Source organism: Malaclemys terrapin, chromosome 6 (genome assembly GCF_027887155.1).
Source record: "Malaclemys terrapin pileata isolate rMalTer1 chromosome 6, rMalTer1.hap1, whole genome shotgun sequence".
Taxonomy (NCBI): domain Eukaryota; kingdom Metazoa; phylum Chordata; order Testudines; family Emydidae; genus Malaclemys; species Malaclemys terrapin.
In genome coordinates this window covers 107,019,236-107,043,288 of record NC_071510.1, presented here as the reverse complement: position 1 = coordinate 107,043,288, position 24,053 = coordinate 107,019,236, and the positions used below count along the sequence as shown (strand labels likewise).

Here is a 24,053-nt window from a genome sequence, read left to right as displayed (position 1 = left end):
CAAGTCTGCTTATTTTTCTTATCTGTAAATGAACAGCAACTTTAAAAACAGACATTTTAGAGGGACACAGTCTGCTTGAATTGTTTATATTAATAAAAAATTAATAAGTTTGAATAAATTCAATATTTTGATACAGCACCTATTAAACAGTATTTTAATAAGAATTTTTCTGCTCCCCAGTTGATGTTTATAAGGATCTTTTGGCCAGGCCCAGGAACACCACAAAGCATGCCTGAGCCCACCCCTCTTTGAACAACCACTTCCCATTTGTGCTCATTCTTTCCTGTTGTCTCTTCCCTGTCATCTGTACTTTTATTGTTACAAGTAAATACCCTCCTGCAATGTCTGGGAAAAAAAACATACACATGAACATTGTCCCTCCTGCCTAGGCAAGGCATGACAGCAATATGATCATGCTAATACACGAGAAATAGGGCAACTGATTATGCAGTCAGTATCACTTTTCATTAAGTGTGGATAGCACAAAGTTAACAGCTAACAAAAAATAAAGGAAAAAATTCTAAACTTTCAGTTATAGCAATCCTATGAATGATTTGTAATACCAGCAGTAAAAAAATATCAGATAAATGTGATTAAGTCAACAGTGCATAGCTGTCTACTCTATTTCCCTGTCACTCCCTCCTCATTAGCATTCAATAGAATTCAACATTAATGTTAAGGAGAGTACTTTATTTTAGCAGAGCATTTAATGGTGCTGCATGATCATTTAAAATATTTGAATAGTTCTGAATACAAGCAATGTCACTGACAGAAATATCCGAGACCCTTCACCTAAGGGTAAGGATAAATGGCAATGTGAATTGGGGAGGGATAGCTCTGGTTTGAGCATTGGCTTGCTAAACCCAGAGTTGTGAGTTCAATCTTTGAGGGGGCCATTTAGGGATCTGGGGCAAAAATCTGTCTGGGGATTGGCCCTGCTTTGAGCAGGGGGTTGGACTAGATGACCTCCTGAGGTCCCTTCCATGTGGGATTTCTATGATTCTAATGGTATTTAGGTGGGGAGTTGCAGGGATATGTGCTAAATTGGGTTTTTATTAATAATCTAAAATGGGTAAATACCAAATAATTTATATTTGAGGTACTAACTTAAAATCACCAATGAATACGGAGAGATAATAAAACAGCATCTAAACAGGTTAAAATACAAGCAAAAAACAAAATGGGATTTCATTTTGGAGGATCTGAAGCTTCATCCTTTGAAGCATTTAAAATTTAGTTTGACAAAGCACCAGAAAATATATTGTATGGAAAATCCTCCATTGGAACGAAAATTAACCAGATGGCTTAGTAGTTTTTTATTTTCTAAATTTCTCCAATTTTATGAGGCGAAACCTTAGCAGTCTACTAAGTGCAATTCTTGTTTTTCAATTCAGAATAAGACAATTGAATAGAAAAACTAGGTGACATTTTGAAAAACAGAAATACCAGAGTATTCAAACACTCCTAATGAAAAAAACCAAACAGGAACCTACTTTTATGAGACGACTTCAGAAGTATCTTCTCATAGCTTCCTTCTAATATTACAAACTTTAAGCTCACATAAGAAATAAGCCAAATTCGTTTTTTTATGAAATAGGTTGAAAAAATATCATGAATTTTCTTTGCTCACCTTCAGTATGGTCCCTATCAGATTCCAATTCCACTCAAGGTTTTCTTTATGATGAAGTACTTGACTATCTCTAAGATTCATTACAAGTGCTTCCTCTGTATCCTAGAATATTAGAAAAGAAGTGAAAATAGGAAGTTTCTTTGCTGCACTTTACCCTAACATAAAAAACGCTTATGATAAAATCTACAATCGTTTAATGAATTGTTGATTATATTGCAACTGTACTAATGTTTGACAAACAGCATTCTACCTCAAACAAGATTACACTATCAGCAGTGAAATAAGCATTATAAAGTCTAAACCTCAAATTAATTTATAGTACATTTTTGAAACTGAAGACAAATTCCAATGAAAAGCATTTCCTCCTTTTTTGCAAAAACCTATTGTGTGTATACAACTCAAACTGCAGCATTCTGGTGCCGCAATGACAGCCTAAAAGTGAAACTGACTAAAAACTCGTCTTGAAATTAAACAAACTAGTTTAGTTTCATTGCCAAAGCTTAGAAAAAGTAGTATGTTACATTTTAGCAGTAGGTTTGCAAAGTAGCAGTAAGATGCAAAGTAGCAGACAGCATAAGAAGCAAAAAGTAAATTCAATTTTCAGTATGCCTTCCAGTTCTGAAAGTCAAATATGTTCATTTTTATTATTATTAAAGTTAAAAGTTTGCAAAACAGGCAATTACATTTATTTTACTAAAGTTAAAAGCAAACCTCACAATATCCCTTATATGATCTGGCTGCTGAAGAGAAAGTGCATAAAGGATCATGGATTAAACAAAAACAGAAGTGGTAATATTAAAAAAAAAAAAATCGGGATTTCTGGAGAATGGTTTAAAAATCACAACATAAATTAACTTCAGAGTCTCTGATATTTAACATTAAGCTTACTAATAGTTAAATGGTTAATCAAAATACCTTTAAAACAAAGATATCTTTCTGCACACGGTATTGATCCCTTTTTTGGTGTGTTGAGATTGCCTTCTGAACAATATGATCTAAATGGAGGCTGTAAGGTTTAGGTCCTCGTTTCTTCATCTCATGAAAGCGTTTTAAGCAATTTAGTGCTGCACTGGCTCGTCTAGTAGGGAAAAATATTGATATTTATCACTGTTCAACAGTACAATAAAACACAGGCCACCATTGCTAAGTCTTGTATTAATTAAGCCTGGGTCAACCAAGAAGTTGTCAATGAGAAATGACTGTTCTGAATTCAAAAAGAAAGTCAAATTACTGTCCTCCTATAATTCTAGAAGGTGCAAGTTCCAATAGGTTTATACTCTCCAGTCTTGTACCTTCAGTGGGAAATTAGTTTTGAGAATCTTAGAGATAGGAAACAAGGGGAAAACAGGACATGGGCCATTCAGGAATCAATCAAACTAGCATCAGACATCAAACAGCTTACGAAATCAAATATTCATCATGAACTTGAACACTGAGGGCACGTCTTCACTACCCGCCAGATCGGCGGGTAGCGATTGATCGGGGATCGATTTATCGCGTCTAGTGTAGACGTGATAAAATCAATCCCCAATGGCTCTGCCGTCGACTCCGGAACGCCACTGCAGCGAGAGGCGGAAGCGGAGTCGAAGGGGGAGCGGCAGCGGTCGACTTGCCGCTGTCCTCGCAGCCAGGTAAGTCGACCTAAAATACGCAACTTCAGCTACGCGACTAGCGTAGCTGAAGTTGCGTATCTTAGGTCAACCCCCCCATAGTGTAGACCTAGACTAAGAACTAGGGAGACATACCACTTGCCTAGAGATAAGACCTAATGGTGTGCATTGATTACAAGTTTTACAAATGCTTGAAAAGGATGGTTTGGGAGCTTTTTTGTGGGTGCTTTTAAAAAGTACAGCAATCCTAAGAATACCAGCACTAATAGATATGGTTGTAATACTTGGATATACACTGTTCCCTACTTAGGAGATATTTTCATCTACACCTTTACCTCAATATAACACTGTCCTTGGGAGCCAAAAAATCTTACCGCGTTATATCGAACGTGCTTTGATCCACCGGAGTGCGCAGCCCCGCCCCCCCGGAGCACTGCTTTACCGCGTTTTATCCGAATTCATGTTATATCGGGTCGTGTTATATCGGGGTAGAGGTGTACTTTTTTTTTTTTTTTTTTAAAAACAACTTTTAATACAAGTGTTATTTGATGGATAACTACACTCACAAAATTGTAACTTTGGAACTCCTAGATCAAGACAATACAGACGGTGCTGACATGGTTAGGGTCCCCAGATATAACAGATGTCATATCAGTAACACTATATTTCTTCAGTAGAGACAGGTAGGGAGAAATGGAGTTAAGTGGCTAATGATGCCGTTGACCCTCTGAATTATTTTCAGAGGGGGCAAAAGGGAGAAAAATTGTAAGCTAAAGTGTGGAGGTGTGCCATTTCTATTCTTCAGTTCCTCTCCTCACCCACTGTCCTGACCAAGTGTGAAAGTTACCAGTTACTGCTACAGATCTTCTATTCCTTCCCTGGCATCCACTTAAGTCCAACATTAACAGATTAAAATTTGAATTTCACCACTTTTATAACAGTCCAACATTTAAATTAAAACCATTTTGTGGATTTTTTTAATTTTTATTTTTATTTTATTTTTTTATTTTTTATTTATTTTTTTTTTTTTTTTACTTTCAGCAGAATTTTTAGACATTCAATATTCATACTTTCACAAATGTGTCATCACTATAAGACTTTCTACGGCTTTCTTCATACTAACCACTCTTGCAATGCAAAAGAAATATAGGCAAAATTATAAGCACATAAAAAAGAATCCCCACCCCCACCCTCAATATGTACAACTTAGTTAGCAGTTAACATTCTTGCCAAATTGTACTCAAGCCTTTCAATAAGACCTTGGAAATCTTCTTAGAAATCTTTATTTTTAGTATTTATGATACCACCTACAGCCATCAAACTTAGCACCAAAAATTTTACAACAGTAATTTAAAAATAATTCAGTGTTTATCATTAAAAGCACAATGGAGAAAGTAAAATATCAAGGAATTTCTTTCCTGGTTTTATCATCACTGGATACAAATTTGAAAAGCCAGATAAAAAATAATACTGAGAATAACCTGAACCATCACAAATAAAAACACAAAAATAATACTGAGAATAATATTGAACAATCACAAATAATGACTACAATACTTTGCACAATTTACTACAAAATTGTTTAGCTTTGTGGAGGACATAATACTTAAGCATACTCAATGTAAAAGCATCTAGAGTTATGGATAGGCAAATTATAGAAATTTGGAATAAATATTCCAATTAATCTGACTTCTGTCATGAATAAAATACACTACCTGCAAAAATTTACTCTTCTGAAATTGAACGGCAAAAAAGTGAAATTTTAGTAAAAAATCGTAAACATTTAATTAATTTTCTTCTTTCATATTTACTGTGAGGAATAAACAGCTTTTATAGATATTTAGTTTTAGTCAGTGTTGCTGGCATATAGCTCTCAATTCATTATTGTGGACAGTGCCAGACAAAAAAAAAAAATCTATGATTAGTGTGTAACTACTAGCAAATACAGTATGTCTGCTCCATCAAATGCAGTGGTAATTGTTTGAAGCTTCTGCTTTGTTTGCGCCTCATGTTTAAACAGACCTACAGCACAAGAAACATTTTGAAAATGAGTGGAAGCTCCGAACAAAAGAAGCTGTAGCAGGAGACAGAAGCTATTTTTCTGGGTTTTTTAAATCACTGTCTTTTGGAAAGTCAAAGTCTTTTTGAGACTGAGCATTTTCATTTCTAGTTCCTGAGTTTTCAGAGAAAGTCTAACATTGAACTTCAGTTTTTAATTTTGCTATTAATGCTTCATAAATTTAACAAATTACTAATTAATATAGCTAGAGTTAAACATTGGCTAAGGCAAGTTTTTTGCACAGTCATTCCTAATTTTAAAGGCTTAACCTTTCCAGAAAGTTAAACACTAAACCACTTCAAAACACTTAAGGGAGACAAAATTCAGAACACATCTCAAGTAATGTGGTTTATACTGTTTGGTCCGATATTATTATTATATGAATTAATAAATTAATAATAATAATTTCTTCTTAGTAATATGAACTGCCTTGTAAAAATAATTCTTGTAATACCTGATGCGAAGCAGTTTTGATACGACAAACTTACTCCTCAAAATCTTTCTTCCAATTTGGTCTGAATTTCAGGATTAATTATGGTCACTATATTGCAATTTTGGAACTTATGTGCTGTACACTGAAACAATATTTACCTGTACTGCATATATGTACTAACCATTAATAACTACAGACATAAATCCAGTAAGGGTAAAAACACATTTATGTATGCACACTTAAAAAAAACAGTTTTTAACTGTAATAAATATATATTGTATATGTTCACACATTCTCAGTATCTTAGTACAACATAATATGCTTACAGTCTTTTCTCCTTCAGGATATCAAATGATGCTGCCATATTCATTAGCGTTGGTAAGCAGTGCAAGTGATGGCTATGTGAATGAGGAAGGATTGTGTTTGCCTGAAAGAGATATATTTATTTGTTATTAAAAACTAGGTCTAGCTATTCATCAATATTATACTTTTTCAGCCATATCCCACAAAAATCCCACTGACTTTAACACAACTTTCCTATGCAAAACAATGACACAATATGGCTCCATTTGCCCTTTTCATATAACACAGCTCTATGTTAGAACACTTTCTTATACATGATTACAGATTCCCATTACATTAAGACTTCTTTACTAAAAAGACACAACCTTGAAATATACCACATTTGGTAAAAAGCATTTAAAATAGTTCTAGAGACTGCACTTGCCTCTGAAGTCTCCTGTTAACTTGTGGTTTTACAATCAAATTAAACAGTGAAAATGGTAATACAAAATGTTGTCAAATGCCCAAAGTAAATAAAATGAAAGATAGCAAAAAATATTCCTTTCTACTGTAGTATGAATACCATGATGATACTTGTAACAATACTCAGGAAAAAATATGAAAGAGAAATGAGAGGTTTTCAGTTGCTAGTGACCCTATGGAATACTCTAAAGATTTGGCTGCCAAAAATGTTGTTGCGGATGCCGCAACGATGAAGGTGCACAAAAATATTTCTTCAAGTGTTGAAATAAGGGTCAAACCCTATTGTCCAGAATGGTAAAGAATTTAATCCATTCAGAATAAATCTTAAAGGCTTACACACAAATATCTCTGTCATAAGATTATTATTAAGATTCAAAGTCAAGCACCAAAATTAGAAAATACTAGAATGCAGGGTTGCCCGTCAAACCATAATTTACTCACTCCCCCTTCACACACATCCCCGCCCGCACTCACCATGGGTGTATGCACTATGACAAAGCCTTTAATTACATACTATTTTTTCCACAGGGCCTTTGCCTCATTCAGCACACAGGATGGACCTGCTCTGGGATGAAAAACGTTGTCTGTAGGACTCCTCCCTCCCCCTTTATTTGTTGCAGAAGTTGTAAGGTGTGTAGTGAATGAAACAAAGGACTGCAGGAAGAGAAAAGCTGGTCTCATGGTTAAGGCAAGCTTAACAATATGTGACACTACCAATCCTATCTATAATTAACAATAAACCCTGACTTACCATGTGCAAAAGTTCTCCTAACAGGATTGTTGCTCTAACAGACACATGGTCATCACTGCTTGTAATTACCTCAACCAGACCCTTAAAGAAAAGTAAAAATGTACTGAAATAGCTGCATTTAATGTAAACATATTTTAGTATTATTTTGAGGAAATGATCATTCTACCTTAAACTCTGCACTTACTTCTAAAAGTCCATTAGTAATAAAAGCTGAAAGCACCAAAGCCAAATAATTATCCATGAGGTCAGGTCTGAAGAAAAAACAAAACAAAACATGCACACAATGTAAAATGTGTAGTTTCTTCTTCTGTTTTTATTTTTCATTATAAAAATTAGAAAACAATATAGCTTGTGTCACAAACAATACCACAACAATCATCCAGTTTCAGTCACAAAATGCTACCTTGATCTGGCTCGATGGGGTAATATAGTTTTAGATTCAGCTGCTACAAAACCATCAGAGAGTCTCCAACAGTCCTGAAACCGACTTGGATCTAGAGCAAGAAAAATGTGGACATCAGTAATTGTAACATTTAACTTTAAAGGGTCATTTTAATATCTGCAGTCGCATTTATTAGAATAAATTATTCATTACATTAGCAACAATAAGTGGTTTTGTTTGTTTCTTCTAATCTCCAGTGTAGACCAAATCAGTACAAATATGATTTTCACAGTCTTCACTTTAATACAGCACTGAACTTGTAATTCGCAAATACCATAATTAAGACTAACTAAAATGTAATATGAGACACACAAGGTGGCTGAAGTAATATCTTTTACTGGATCAACTAAAAGAGACTTATAGCTCAGAATGTATATTATACATGAGCACCAGTTCTCAGACTGCAGAGAAGTAGTATTGCTAACAATATGAGCATGATTTGTTCTACTATACACTGACTGCTAAAGTGTGTGTCAGACAACAGAATTTTGTAATCTAGACCAAGCTTTAGTCAGCAACTCTGCCCAAGATTTAACTTGGGAGGCTGGGAAAACTGTACACTACTGCAGGGTAGAAGGGAGAAGCTACTTCCTGTCCTCTGCCCGTCCTCCTGAGTCCATACTCCTGCAGTGAAAAACAAAGGAGAGGCTGCTTCTACAGAGTTGCAGGAGAGCGTGGCTACTCCTGACATAAAACTAGTACCACTCAGTGAAAGGACATTTGACACTGCACAGGAATCATAACATTCAAAAAACAGTAGGAGAACACTTCAATCCCTCTGGTCACTCAGTAACAGAGCTAAAAGTGGAAATTCTTCAACCAAAAAAACCCTTCAAAAACAGACTCCAACTTGAAATTGCAGAACTGGAATTAATTTGCAAACTGGACACCATCAGATTAGACCTGAATAAAGACTGGGAGTGGTTGGGTCATTACAAAACCTAAACCTATTTTCCCCAATACTAATTTCCCCCCTACTGTTACTCATACCTTCTTGTCAACTGTCTGAAATGGGCCACTCTCATTACCACTTCAAAAGTTATCTTTCCTCCCTTGGCATCCTGCTGTTCAGTGAATTGTCTCATTAGACTGACCTCACATTTGGTAAGGCAACTCCCATCCTTTCATGTATTTATTTATATCTGCTCCTGTATTTTCCACTTCATGCATCTGATGAAGTGGGTTCTAGCCCACAAAAGCTTATGCCCAAATAAATTGGTTAGTCTCTAAGGTGCCACAAGGACTCCTCTTCATTTTTATATTTGTAAAGGCATTGGAAACAAAGATTAAGTCTATTTGCTGTGTAGAAAAAATGCAACAAACAGAAAACTGATTAAAGTCAGATGTTTAGAAAAATCAAAGATTACTTTAAAACGCTGTTTTAAACAGTCAAAATGCTAGCCAGAGGTTGTCATGGGTGATAATACCCTTAAATAACATTAGCAGCAATGACGCATTTCAGAGGTGATGTTCTTTGAAATTATATAACTAGCCTAGTAAAACTTAACTCATCTAGAATTCTTGTGTATTGCTGAAATGCATTCTACCCCTCCAATGCATCTTAGATGAAAAAAGTCTACACAGCAACATTATTATTTAAATTTGACAAATTAATCTAAAAATGTACTAATATTAAATTAGACTTATTTGAAATATGTTTAAAAAGTGAAATGTACCACTGATAGCAGCAAGAATTCACATTATTAAAGATGAATTCTCTTATGCAATAGGATACAATCCTACAACATTCCCCACCCTCCCAATAATAGATATCAACTATAGATTTCTCTGACTCTGACCTAACTTTTGATAACTCCTTGTCTACAGTCAAAGTATCCTATTAACCTACAGCAATACATTTACCTGGTGTCTTAAGATTAATTGCCCCCAGTACATCTCCTGTACTACTTTTATAGCTAATGTAGTAATAAAATCAACAAAAGCCAGAACAATGGAGATACACTTGAAAGTAATCAACAGCTGGAAACAAGCCAATTTTTAAACAAGTATTTTTTAAAAACAAATTAAATGACAAAAAGACTCAAATTTTAGAAGAATTAAATAAGTAGGATGACCTGTACTGTGCACTGATTCTTAATACCTACCTACACTGAGAAGTGCTTCTATGAATTCTTCTGTCACAACAGGGAGAGGAAGGCGAAATATATCATAAAGAACCTCAAGTAGACCTCGCTACAAATACAAAAGGAAAATATTTATTTTCACAAGCTATTAGAAACCTGAACTTCACTTTAAAGCTAGTAGAAAAAGTCACTATCTTGAAAGTTAGAAAGTTATCCAAAATGAAAAATATATTCAAATATAACTATTTGAAGCAGGCTATCAAGCAGCAAAAACTGTTACACTCAATTTGTCTTCACTTTTTATTTTTAAACTTTATTTTTATTGTTTTTATATAAAGAAGGCAATATAATGAAACCAAAACACATACAAAGGAGGAAGTAGCATTTAAAGTTCAATGTTCATAATTTGCTAAACCTGTAAAAAAAAAAAAAAAAACCAAAAACCAATTAAACCCCAAAACAAAACAAAAAAATCCTGAACTCATAAAGGTCATGCAGTGACTAAATAAATAAGTGAGAACACAGCCTACGAATATCAGGATCTAATATGTACTAAGCTTCAAAGGTGTGCAATAGTTTCATGTGTGACTAGACATCCTCATATTTTTCCAAGTGTTAATATTAGAGTCATTTTTTCCCAATAATGCAGTAGTAGAGAGCTCACTCAGCCAATCTGTGTATGAAGGGGGAAACTGCAGATTTTCTAAAAGTAACTTCTTCTGGCCACTAGAATTGTAGACAATGTTTTCACCCCTCAGCTCATAGAGAGCCAAGAAGCGATACTACAAACCATTTTTTAATGTTAAATCATTCCAACTCATCCAGCACCCCTAAAATACACAAGTTTGGAGAAGGGAAAATAGTGACAATGTTTTTGAGAGAACGCTCATATATATATATATATATATATATACACATATACATACACACACACACACACACACACACACACACACAGTATATATAATATTCCGTAACATGTTTGAGAGGTCTAGAGGATATGCGAAAGGTTGGCATGGTCTCCAACACTCACTCTGCATTGCTAATCTAGCCTTAAAGAGTCTGGAGTCCAGTAGCACCTGTTTAATATCTTGCTCTGGAAGAATAGCAAGGACTTGAAATATCTTTCACATTAAGCCAGATATCTTTCCAGATTTCTGTTGCGACAGTAAGGCTAAGTTCTTTTTCCAATTTTCTGTGAGAGGATACTGCAAAACATTAAGCCATCTAGAAGTCATTCCTACACAGTGACTTGTTTCCTTATTTCTTAACATGTTCACCTAGAGGAGAGAGAGTTAAAACAGACCAATTGTTCCCTATCAGTGTATAAATCCTTGAGCATAGTCAAGAAGGAACTGAGAGACAGCAGTGGCTGGTATATGTCACACATGTAATAGAAAATCAGTTGATCATCTTCAATTTTTGTTAATCCTTTTTCTATCCAAATGGTCTTAAGCATGGAGTTGGCCCTGATCCTGAGGTGCGGGTTATCCTATAGTGATACAGAAAATAAGTAAGACTGGATGCTGTAACGTATTGCAGTATGCCCCATGTAGAAGCAAAGACTGGATTTTTCCTTAAGGGTACGGATAGACTCCAAATGGCATAAACTACGCTTTTTTTTAAAATCTAAAACCAAGCCGATACATATACAGAGCCACCACTGGATGTGAACCACCTTAAAATAGAACGCATTTGGAATACTATATAATATAAATACAAATCTGGCTATCCCATACCTCCAGTTGCCCAGTATTTCAGGGTCTTGTGACACCCACAAGGCAATTTTTTATCCCATATAAACTGCATAATACACCTATTTTTATTTGAACAAAGAGCATGGGAAAGATTTTGAAATGCAAGAGGCTAATCATATAAATCAATCCTGGGAAAACATTTATTTTGGCTATTTCTGTTTTCCACAGTAAAGATGACAGGACAAGACACCATCTCGCTGCAACCTTAGAAGTTTGTTTAAATATATAGTGCATACTTAAACAATTTTCAGAAGATTAGGACAAATCTTAACACTTAAGTAAGTGATTTCCTTGTATATTTGAAATTGAGAATACTGAAATTGAGACGGGTCTAATCTTTTGGATACATCCATTGCTTGTCATTCACTCCAATTAATGAGAAAACCAGAGATCTCTCCAAAAATGTCAACTACATCAATTATGGAACAGATGAGGATGGATTCTTCAAAAAGTACAAACATTTCATCAGCATATAAACTGATTTTGTTCTTCCCGGTTCACACCTTCAATGACTGAGAACTGATAACGTACACAGCATTGGTTTGAGAGAGTCAAAGAAAGGAGAGACGACAGAGGACAACTTTGTTGTCCTATTTTCTAGTTGAAATCCTGGAGAAAAAAATCCATTAGTTGACAGTGAAACAAGGGAGACGTGTAGAATACACTAATCCAGTTCAGGAATATTGGATCAAATTCAATTTTTATTTATTCATTTTTTAAAAGAACAGCCATGGATAAGTCCATTCAACCCTGTCAAAGACCTTCTCAGCATCTAGAGAAAGCTATAGAGGAAATTTCTGACATATGAGCTTGCTGGATCAAGTCAATCTTCCTTTAATGAAACCAGGCTGATGGAATGATGGTGTTTAGTTATATAGCAAAAATTTTTACAATTATTTTGCAATCTGTATTCAACAGAGATATGGGCAGAAGCCGACACAGTTGCAACTGTCTTTGCTCTTCTTCAGTATTAAAATAAATAAAGCAGTTGTCATTTCACAAGACATGGCTTCTTTTTGGACTGTTCCAGTAAAGACCTTTGAAAGAATAGAAGATAACTGATTACAAAGTGTTTTGTAGAAATCTTCCAGAATGTCATCCATTCCAGGACTAACAGATTTATTTGGGCATAAGCTTTCGTGGGTAAAAACCTCACTTCTTCAGATGCATCTGAAGTGAGGTTTTTACCCACGAAAGCTTATGCCCAAATAAATCTGTTAGTCTTTAAGGCGCCACCAGATTCCTTGTTGTTTTTGTAGATACAGACTAACACGGCTACCCCCTGATACTTGATCCTTTGCAGGAGCCTTTCCAGACTTTTTTTTTTTTTATAGTATGTTCAATCTCTTGTGTTGAGAAATCTTTGTCAAACATTTGTTCTGAAGTTATATTAAAAGGCAAGGCTTCAACAAAATGATCAAATTTGTTAGCGTCAAACTGGTTGACTGATTTATATGAAAGCTTGAGAGAATTATTATTTATATCTATTAGTTCAAAGATGACACTCCCATTTCCTGGTAATATAGAAGAAATATTGTTACCGGATAGTTCCATCTTAAGTCTTCTGGAAAGTAGTTTACCTCCTTTATCTTCTCCATTCATAATATCTTTCTTTGGCTCTGACAAGTGTAAATTCAATTTGGCTGGATAAGCATTTATTAGGTCAATATTTGGAGTGGATTAGGAAACATAGGAGTTTTTCCCACTATTTGGGTCAAGTCTTGTGCATTCTCTCCAAATCATCTATTTCCTTGGTAACTTGAGTCTCTCTCCTTTTGGGAAGTATACTTTAGCATCCACCCCTTGTAGTAGCTTTCAGAGCTTCTCAAAAGAGGGTATCTCAGGCAACTGAGTCCTTATTTTCTCATATGAAGTTAGAGTTGACTGAATCAACTATGCAACAAATTTTTGTATCTTTTAGTTCAGCTTCCCACCTAGAAGACTTCAATGAAGTATAACCAGCATCTATGGGGAGTATAATTGGCATATGATATGCTAATTTTGTATAATCAATAGCTACTTCTAGGCATGCTAGAATCAGATAGAAAAGGAAAGTCAATTCTGGGAGTAAGATGAATGTACTATAGAGAAATAGGTATAGCCATGCTCCTTGGGGTGTCTCAGGCTCTATATATCTTTTAAATAAAATTCATTAATAATGAAGGTTGGCCTATTGTGTTTTCAAGCTGGGTCTTATGCAACTGGATTTGTCCAGATGTCTTTCTAGGGTAGTATTTCAATCACCTCCCTTTAGTACAAGAATATCTTTTATATTATTATTGGCAGTGTCTTTGAAACATTTAGAATGACCTCCACTTGGATTGTAACAGCTTCCTAGAATTAACCTTTTTGAGTCAAAACAAGGATTATCCTTCAAGAAGGATCATCTTCCCTCGGGATCAGACCAACAGTGTATAAACTAAGATGGATGTGCTTCTGCTCTTAGAATTCAATGATGAAGGATATGCTACACCTTCTTGATTCTGTTGGCATCTATTTCTGCTAGATTAATTTCCTGCAATAAAGCTACTTGGCATTTATTTTAAAATCTGAGGTGTCTCAAGATTTTTTAATTATTTTGGAAGGTTTATTGAGTTCCCTCATGTTCCGGGATCATACCCTAAGAAAATTCATGGAAAGTTTTAAAAGATATATTAAGATATATAACTTTATTGTAAAGATATGTATTTCTAGTTAATATTGTTAAACCACATCTCTAAAATATGGTGTGTATTTATATACGTTAGATAACTGGTTAGTTTTCAATGAATTTATGCCTTCAATTTGGCCCCTAAGGTGTCAAGTATACAAAAAGATCTATAGTTAAATATCCAAAGAATAAATATAGTTGTATTTCAAAGTATATTTGTAACAGGAGCAGGGGAAAACACTTAAAATAAGCCAGTGTGGGCATGTTCAGATCGCTGAGGGCATCTGTTTCATTCTCTCCGCCCCTCCCATATTATCTAATAATATTCTAAACATCACTAAATGCAAACACATTTTCTAAGAACATGTATAATATATATATGCATATACATACATAGAGTCACCACATATAAATTCACAACTGATTTGGTCAATGAAATACTAATTAGGACAACTAATCTGAATAAGAAAATACAATATTCATATTCATAATATGTAAATGCCCTGCACAAACTGAGTAACTAGTGTTATTTAGGGTTTAGGTTATGATGTACTTTACATGTCAGGAATATTGACTGCTCCAAAGGACTTGTGGTTAACATAACATGATCTATCAGAGGAAGAACTAGTGAAGAGACTGTCTAGCAGTGCAAGTTGTGATGACTGGGGTTGGTAATACTTCCTTGAGTACATGGTGCTATATACCCCAGCTTAGTGTTAAACTGTTACTCCATGCATTGCAATGTTGTTTGTACTCAGCTCCAAAGTGGGTAAACTGAAGAGTTCAGCCTAACTGCTAGATTATATAGGCGATTATTATTATAGCATATCTACAAGGATACATAAGAAAAACAGAATTTTCACCATGTGGAAGTATGCTCTTTATGGTGAACCATTACGTTATTGTTGGTAAAATCTGGCTGCAATGTTAAGCATCTTACAAATTTTGCAGAAGGTTTTGCAAAATCTTGTAAAGCTTGCTAAATCCATAGTGAAAGCAGATGCACATCAACTCCCATATGACATTGGTTCCCTAGGATTTGCTTTATGTCACTGAATGCAGTCCTCTTTTTGTTAAGCTCAGCTGAGAAGTCAGGACAAAGAAATGTTGTGCCCTTTGAACATAAGGGTTTTGGCTTTTCTGGCAGCATTCATTAACATTACTTTATCATTGAACTTCAGCAACTTGAAGATAAGTCTGGGCTTGTCAGATTCCAACTTTCTAGCATCAGGAATTCAATGAGATCTTTAAATATATGGGGGGAGGGTGAGGCAATAAGGAGTCCAATTTAAATGTGTCAGGGAGCAGCTTCTGGAGAAAGCGGATAATATTCTTATCCTCTAGACCTGCAGCAATACCCAAGATGTGAAGGTTGTTTCTTTGAGATCCGTTTTCCAAGTAATCCTGTTTTTCTTCCAATTTGTTTACTCTAAGTTTTAAGGAGGCAGTTTTTTCTTTAATTTTACTCATTTCAATGGCAGCCTTTTGTGGCTCATTTTCCAAGTAACCCATTCTCAATTTTACATCACATACTTCTTGAGAGAGGCCCCGAATATCTTTTGAGATTGAATCCACTTGGTAAGGAGGAATTTCTTCAGTGCCATGATATCCTGAGGTAGGTTCTGCTGTGGCCTCTCTCCCCCCAGCTCTTTAGGTGATTCAGGCTTAGGTCTTTGGTTGCCTCTCATTTTTTCCACTGGAATCCAAGTTCAACAGTCTGAAGTTTATCCAGGGAATTTAGACTTTTATGACAGAAACTTAGTCAAATTTGCTAGAAAAGTAATAATTAAATTAATATATGGGGTGACAAGAGGTCTAGGACTAGGCAGCCATCTTTCTCACAGGAAACTTCAAGGTGAGAGTCATGTGGTATCCATCTGTAGCTTTTTCAAAAAAAAAAAAAAAAAAAAAAACCTGATTCTAGCTGTATCAAAATTTGGCTAAAATAAAGTAGAAAATTACTGTCTTAACTGTTATATTACATTATACGTAACACAATACAAAAAGACATTACAGTGCTATTTAAATGACAAAAGAGGGGAATTTATGAGTTGCCACAACATTCTTAATTAGCAAGTAATGTACAAGCCTTGCAGTGCGTCTAAAATATAGCTACTAAATGATACACAAATAAATTCAAAAGTAAAATTAATGTAGTATTATGTATTAAAGACAATAAAATAATATTTCTGTGTTGACAAAGTAATAAAATGAAAAGTTAAATATGAAAAACACTTAGATCAACTAGTTCATCTCCCTGTCAATAAAGGATTGTCTCCATGTATACGTTTTCTAGTGTTTAGTCAGTCTCCAACTACATGTTTTTTCCTACTTCACACAGAGACATGAGTGATCAATTGCATTTTTTTTTTTTTTAAACTTTCACTGGAGGCTATGCACTTTGGCTTCTTTCTCATTCTTGCCAGGATCATGGACACTTCCTGTGTCAAAAATTATCTCAATCTCAGAAAGAAAGTTCTTTTCAGCTCTAATTAATAACAGTGTAAGTCCATATAATGGAGTCTTGATATACATAGGAGTAACATATAGTAGTGCAAATAAAAACTTATGTCACTCTTCTATTTACTATCTCTCAGGTATTTTAAAGAAAACTTGGCAGAATTCAATTTTTATATTTTATAATTTCAACTGATATCAATATTTATTTTTAAGCTTGTTTTAGATCTTTACCAATGTAAATTTTCACCATTGCATGAAATTATGGGTTTTAAGATTTTTTTTCTCTTTCAGAAATTTTAATTTTCACAGTGGTGGGAATTCATGGGAGGTCTGAATCATTAATGAGAAACACTGAGATTCAAAAAGTTAAAGCTTTTTAACACTTAAAACACAAACTGTGAACATCACATGTCAAAATATGCAAAGTAAATATCCTTAAATAAAACTCTAATACGTTTTCAAGCAGCATTTTTCTTACTTTGCCTACCTGTAAATTTTAACATTGATGTAATATTTTTGGATGGCATATGCATATAGTAAAAATCGGTTTACCGACATTTACAAATAAAAATCTAATCCTTCCAAGTCTCTTTATAAGGCCCCGTTTACTGTAGTATACGACTGCCACATGATCTTTCATGTATTTATCCCCACAACACTCTTGTGAAGCAGGATACTGCTATTATCTTCATTTTACAGAAGGGAAATTGAGATACAGAGAGGCTAAGTGATCTACCCAAGATCCTAAGCTAGCAACCTAATCACTCGACCAATCTTCCTACCATTAATGTTAAAATTAAGTGTTAAAAATACACAAGAAGCACACACAAAGTACCTCCTAGAAGTGCACACAGTTTTAGAATACCATTCCCCTCTGTAATTATCTGATTTATTGCCTACCCGTATTTCCATATTTGGTATACAAAGTACCCCAATAAGAGACTGGATCCCAGAGTTGCCTGGCTTGCATAAACTGATAATACCTAGAAAACACAAAATGTATAATTAGTGTCTCATAATCAAAACAAATGCTTTAAAAACCACTGTTCGAAATACTAATAAAAATTATAACTAAACAATTGTCTCATAGGATTATACGCAATTACAAAATCATAACTGCAGTTTTCCCTCTAGTTATCCAATCCCCAGCAACAGACCAGGTGCACTTTGCATATTCACTAGTTATTTCTCAATAATTATGGTCCCTATGCAGCTCCTTGTATTCTGACTCTGATAATTGGGTAATTATTAAATTAAAATGTAATCCTGATTGCTCTGCCTCCTGTACACAGAAATTTCAATTTGTTTGCAAGCAATAAGCCTGAGCTTTAGCTGTAAATTAATTTTAAATGAAGGAAAGGCAATACAAAGCAAAGAAAATGAGGTTGTCAAACTTTATTTTTGTACTTGTTTTTCTGATTTCTCTTTTCCTTTCTACAAGTTAGTTATTCTGAAGACAAGTGTTTTGCTATCTTATCCCAGACATTCCCTCTCAATTAATTTGTTTTTAAGTTATACAAAATGCGAGGCATGTAAATCAAACCACTACAGCACTTCTAGAGAGCAGGGGACCATGATAGCAAACAAGAGGGAAAAATGGGGAGACAAAGTGGGAGAAACAGTAAGAAAGGATATATCAAAGGATTTTCTCTCCTCTCGGTTTAAAAAATTTACCTTCAGCAGTATGACAAAACCTATATAGATTGTTGTAGTTTTCCTTATGTAAAATTTACATGCTTAAATATTTCAGTATTAAGAGGGCTTCACCTTTCTGATGTAAAATTGCACCGTAATCTTAATGAACTCCCTGACCTTTGGCCTAACTTTACTTGCTTTAAATGTAATCTTGCCCCGTTAATGTCCATTCAAAATGCGGCTGCAAATATAATTTCCTAGCTCATCTTTTACCAGTACTTATTTTCACTCTGAAGACCTTCACAGCCTATTCCCATGTTATCCTCCTTTTCTCATATACTATTGAGAATTTTCCTGCCTCTGCTCAACCAATGATGCCAGCCTTCATTGCCCACTTGTTAAACTTTCAAACAAGAACTTTTGTGCTTTCTTCCCTACTGCCCCTGACGCTTGGGAAGAGCTCTTGTAAACATCCACAAAGCCGTGTCTTTATCCTTCAAATCCCTTCATAAAACTGTTTGTCACGATGCCTACAAAAAAAAACTTGACAACGGCGAGGTAGCTAGTGAACTGTGACCACTGAACCTATCATGCTAGATTGTATTGGCTCATTGTTTCCTTGTTGTTATCCATCTGTCTGTATCCACTTGTCTTTGGAGCAGCGACTGCATTCTTATTAGGTGTCTGTACAGTGCCTATGAGTTTATGGTCTATTACTGGAGCTCCTATAGGTAATATTTGTACTACCTAATACAAATAAACCAACAATAAAAAGTTACCCTGTACAGTAACTGTGTTCTTGAAGATGTGCTCCCCTATGGGTGCTCCACTTCAGGTCTGCATGTGCCTCTTGAGCTCTTGATGGGAGATTTTCCATTAGCAGTATCCGTTCAGCCTGCACATATGTCCTACACATCCTCGTACCACACGCAAAGGCTATATAGGGCTGTAGAGGTGAACCACCTTCAGTTCCTTCTCCATTTGAATGTCCCACCGAGAACAGTCTGAAGCACAGGGGAAGGAGGGTGGGTAGTGGAGCACCCAAAGGGCCTCATTTCAAAGAAACATGGTTACTGCACAGGATGAATAACCTCTTCTTCTTTGGGTAGTGTTCCTTTGAGGCCTTCACTTCAGATGACTCTCGAGTAGTATCCCTACAGGGAGGAGGGAGCTTTGAAATTGAGTCCAGAACTGGATAGGACTGCATTACCAAGAGTTGTATCTGAACTGGAAGAATGGATCAAGGCATAGTGCTTAGGAAATATATTTACTGAAGACCACACAGTGGCCTTACACATCTCAGATACTGCAACATTCTTGAGTGATGCCAGGCATATTGCTTATGATCTGATAGAATGTGCTATAATCCTTTGGGAGAGGGTGTGAGCATCAGCTGCATCGTAACAAGTGACAATACACCCAGAGATCCACCTCGATAGTCTCTGGGCAGAGATGGTGGACTCCTTGCATTTATTTGTGAGGGAAACAATCTAAATAACTTCCAAAATTGCTTGGTCCTATCTAGATAGAAGGCCAATGCCCATCTAACATCTAAGGTATGTAAAGACATCTCCTATTTAGACTTATGTGGTTTTGGAAAAAACACTGGTAGATGACTGAACTGGTTAAGATGAAAGTCCGATAATACCTTAGGTAAGAATTTAGGGTGTGGGCATAAAGAGTGTCCTTGAAGAACACTGTAAAGCCAACATAATAGCTACTAAAAGATGGCCATCTTCACGGATAAGTGAAGCAAAGAACAGGTTGCCCTTTCTTCGAATGGAGATCTTACGAGATATCTAAGTATGAGGTTGAAGTCCCAAGTTGGAGTGTGGTCCTTAACTTAGGGGTAGAGGTTCCACAAACTCTTAAAACACCATGAAGACAAGGCAACAGTGGGCAAATACAGAAAACCCTTCTATTGCAGAATGAAAAGCCAATATTGCAGCCAAGAGAACCTTAATTGAGCTAACTGATGACCCTGATTTCTTTAGGTCCAACAGGTAATCCAGGATAGCGGAGAGTGACAAGGATTCAGACACAGGTCAGTGGCGCTGGCACCAATGGCTGAATCTCTTCCACTTCTACAGGTAAGTAATTTGGGTTGACACCCTTCTACTGTTCAACAACACTTGTTGTACTACTATAGAGCAGGTAGATTCTAACACCGTGAACCACTGAGGAACCATGCCCTGAAGAAGAGGACCCCTAGGCTGGGGTGAATTAAGTGGCCTGTGTCTTGAGAGAGAAGATAAGGAATGATTGGGAGCTTGATCACCACATGCATGCATACGTGAAGCAGGTAAGGATACCAAGTTTGTCTTGGCCAGATTGGTACTACAAGGATACCCTGGATTTGTCCTGGCCGATCTTGCTCATAGCTTTCAATATTAACAATGTTGGAGGAAGCGCATAGAATAGTCCCTTTGTCCAAGGGAGGAGAAACGTGTTTCCAAGAGAGTAATGGCCTAGATCTTCTTTTGAGCAGAACAGACAACACTTCCTGTTCCTGGAGGTAGCAAAGAGGTCCATCTCTGGAAGTTCACAACTTTGGATTATACCATAGAGAATTTGAGAGTCCAGCTCCCATTCCTAGTTCTGGAGAAATGCCTGTTGAGAGTATCAGGTGGGGTGTTCTGACCACCACAGAGAGTGGAAATTTGGCTCTGATGGGCTACACACCAGTTCCACAATTTTGCAGCTTCGAGTGCACAGTGTTAATACAGAATATGTAGGCCACATTGTCCATCATGATCCTGATTGATTTGCCCTGATGACAGACAGGACATGAAAGCAACGTTCCTGAGTACCTTGAGTTCCACCAGGTTAATGTGGAGGTTTCCTGATGTGACCATCTGCCCTGAGCTGTACAGACATTGTAATTGGGCAAATGAAAGGAACACCTGCACTGACGAGTTGATTTTTCCACAAGTCTAGGGAATTCTTTACATGAAGGGGAAGCATTGTCCAAACTCGCTTGTACAAACGGTCTCTGTTTGGTGAACAGACCATTCTGAGCCAGCCCTGGAAACAATGGAAGCATAGTCTTGCCATGACCAGTCATGAAGGTGTAAACTGCCATACAACCTAAGAGCTGTAGACAATTCCTTACTTATGTTAGAGGATTCCCTGAGAATGGTCCTGACTAGATCTGAAAAAGTTATGAATCTGTCCATGGGAAGGTAGGCCCTGGCTGTCAACAAATCCAAGTACGTCCCTATGAACAGAGTTCTCTATTTGGGGGTTAATGTGGATTTTCTTACACTGAGCTCAAGACCCAGTTCCTCAAAAAAAAGAAAGGACCATCTGAGTGGATGACAGTACTGCTTTGTAAAATCAGCCCTTGAACAAGTCGTCACAGTATGGGAAGCCTAAAATCACCTCCCGACGAACGTAAGCGATCAGAGTTCTTGGAGGGGAAATAATATTTTTGTATCCACCCATTTGCAAGTTGGTAGAACAGTTGCAGATGTTCCCAAACAGTTTTTGCTGGGTCCAGGAGTGCCTCATTACAGAGTAACATCACTCCAGTGGGTGTTGCTGATTGTAAAATGTCAAGCAATTTGTACTGCAAATCCTTGATTTCCTCGAGTGGTATTTTAAGTTCATCAGCTACCCTCTTTATAAGGTCTTGAACCTGCTGGAAATTACTGGTCACGGATAGTGGTGGAGGCATGATCACATCAGCTGGAGAAGATGAGATAGAAGTTTGAGGGATGGCTTCTTTATCTGCCCTAGCCTCCTTTCCCTCAAACATCTCCTTGTGTTGGGGTCCCAACTGAGACGACTGAGCATCTCTAGCCTCCCAATTCATTGGAGCTGGTGGTCTGGCAAATTGCTGTTGGCATGCAGCCCAGGGATCCTGGTATGGCCATGGTGGGGGCCCATATAGGAGAGGGGGTGGCATCCAGGGTTGGTGCCACCACCTTTGGTGTTGTGCACCAAAGGTCTTCCCTATGTGTGTCAAAGAACTGGTTTCCATATGGATGGGTATGAGAACCCTGCAGTGACATGGAAGAGACTGAAGAGAGGTCTCCCGCACCTTCTTGATATCCTCCAATGGGTATGGGTGCACCAACAGAAAAGGGTGGAGAGCCTGGCAGTACCAGAGACCGACAGCAGTCCAGATAGAGACCAGGGTCTCAGTACTGAGAGGCATTCTGTATCCATGAGCAGTGGAGATTCTTGTTCATCTGCCACTGTTAAGTCTTTTGGGTATCTAAATTCCTGTGGTACCACGTGGAGCTGATGTGGTAACATGCTTGGCAGTTGAAGCAGAGTATCATAAATTTAAAGCGTAACAGATAGGATTCAATTATGTCTGATGCTTTGGTTTGCATGGTACCGAGGGTTCTAATTGGGGAGGTATCAATGACAGAGATGTACTTGATGGTACCAGTCTGGAGGAGTGCTTGTCCTTGCCCTCCTTGTACTTTGTAGATGGTACTGCGGTTCTGTCAGAGCACTGTTTCCCCTTAGAGCTCAGGGACTTGCTAGTACCGGAGAAGGAGTCTTTCGACTCTAAGGCACTGAATCAAGAGGTCGAGGCTTCTGATAGCATGGACTTACCAGGAGGACCAAGGTTTTTGGGAGCAGCCTCCTTATGATGAGAGCCAGAGCTCCTCTTCTGGGAACCATCACTGGGGTCTCAAGAGTCTTCGGGGGGAGGAATAGCTCAGTAGTTTAAGCATTGGCCTGCTAAACCCAGGATTGAGAGTTCAATCCTTGAGAGGGCCACTTAGGGATCTGGGGCAAAATCAGTACTTAGTCCTGCTAGTGAAGGCAGGAGGCTGGACTTGATGACCTTTCAGGGTCCTTTCCAGTTCTAGGAGATGGGATATCTCCATATATTATTTCCCTTTCTTAGGGGAGATCTGCACCAAAGTCAATTGGGTGCTGCATCTGCCTAGACACAGATGTTCGGGGAGGGTCTCCTAACCTGATTCTGAAGCAGATAAAAGGGAGTGCTTCATCATCAGCAGCCTCAACCTGGTCTCCTGGTTCTTCCTTGCTCTAGATTTAAGGGCCAGGCAGAAGTTACACATCCGGGATATGCGTTACTGTCCCAGGTAGCAAACACATTTAGAGGGGTTGTCACTAACCTTCTGACAACAGAGGCAACTTTTGAATCCTAGAGAGCTGGGCATGCCCTGCCAGGAGAGTAAGGCTCTCCAGAGGGAGGAAGCAAAATAAAGTTAATCCTCTCATTATGCATCTACTAAATTACCTAACAAACTACCACTTAATACTAAACTATAAACAGTTAGCTGAAGCATGCTCAAGGCGGACAAGCTAGGCCTCAGTCTCAGGCTGAGACAGTTGAGAAGAACTTGAGGGCAATTCACCCATGCAGTCCTATATAGCCATACACGAGCAGGCCAAATGGACACTGCTATTGGAAAATCTCCAGTTAAGGGCTCAAGAGGCATTTGAAGTGAAGCACCTATGTGGACATAACTTGAAGAAGAATACACTATCAAAGGATATGTTTATCATATTGGAAAGTGGAAGCACCCTTAAGTTATCACTGTATTATAAGAACCTAACAGAGGAATTAGGCATGGAACAGCCCAACAGGACAAGTCAATGACTACCAAAAAATATGCACGCTCTGTCATAAATGTAACCTCCAATGAACAAAAACTTTTCAATTCTTTGATGTACAAAAAAGCCTGAAGGTTATGTTTTAAAAAGGTATTTTCCATTTGAGACTGGAAGACTATGGGTGACTAGAAAACTCCTGAAATGGTGACATCACAAAAGCTAAAAGTGAAAGT

General features: G+C 37.0%; 1 protein-coding gene across 2 annotated transcripts in view; it reads right to left on the bottom strand.

Moving 5' to 3' along the window:
* RICTOR (RPTOR independent companion of MTOR complex 2) overlaps positions 1 to 24,053 on the bottom strand; it is a 182,060-nt gene that overhangs the window by 53,183 nt on the left and 104,824 nt on the right. For both annotated transcript variants that reach the window (XM_054032098.1, XM_054032099.1), the window contains 8 exons: positions 17,542 to 17,624; positions 9,796 to 9,883; positions 7,652 to 7,742; positions 7,433 to 7,499; positions 7,249 to 7,329; positions 6,059 to 6,159; positions 2,546 to 2,708; positions 1,631 to 1,732 (listed from right to left, as the gene is read on the bottom strand). In XM_054032098.1, the coding sequence (XP_053888073.1) occupies positions 1,631 to 1,732; positions 2,546 to 2,708; positions 6,059 to 6,159; positions 7,249 to 7,329; positions 7,433 to 7,499; positions 7,652 to 7,742; positions 9,796 to 9,883; positions 17,542 to 17,624 (776 nt within the window). The remainder of the gene's footprint in view (positions 1 to 1,630; positions 1,733 to 2,545; positions 2,709 to 6,058; positions 6,160 to 7,248; positions 7,330 to 7,432; positions 7,500 to 7,651; positions 7,743 to 9,795; positions 9,884 to 17,541; positions 17,625 to 24,053) is intronic.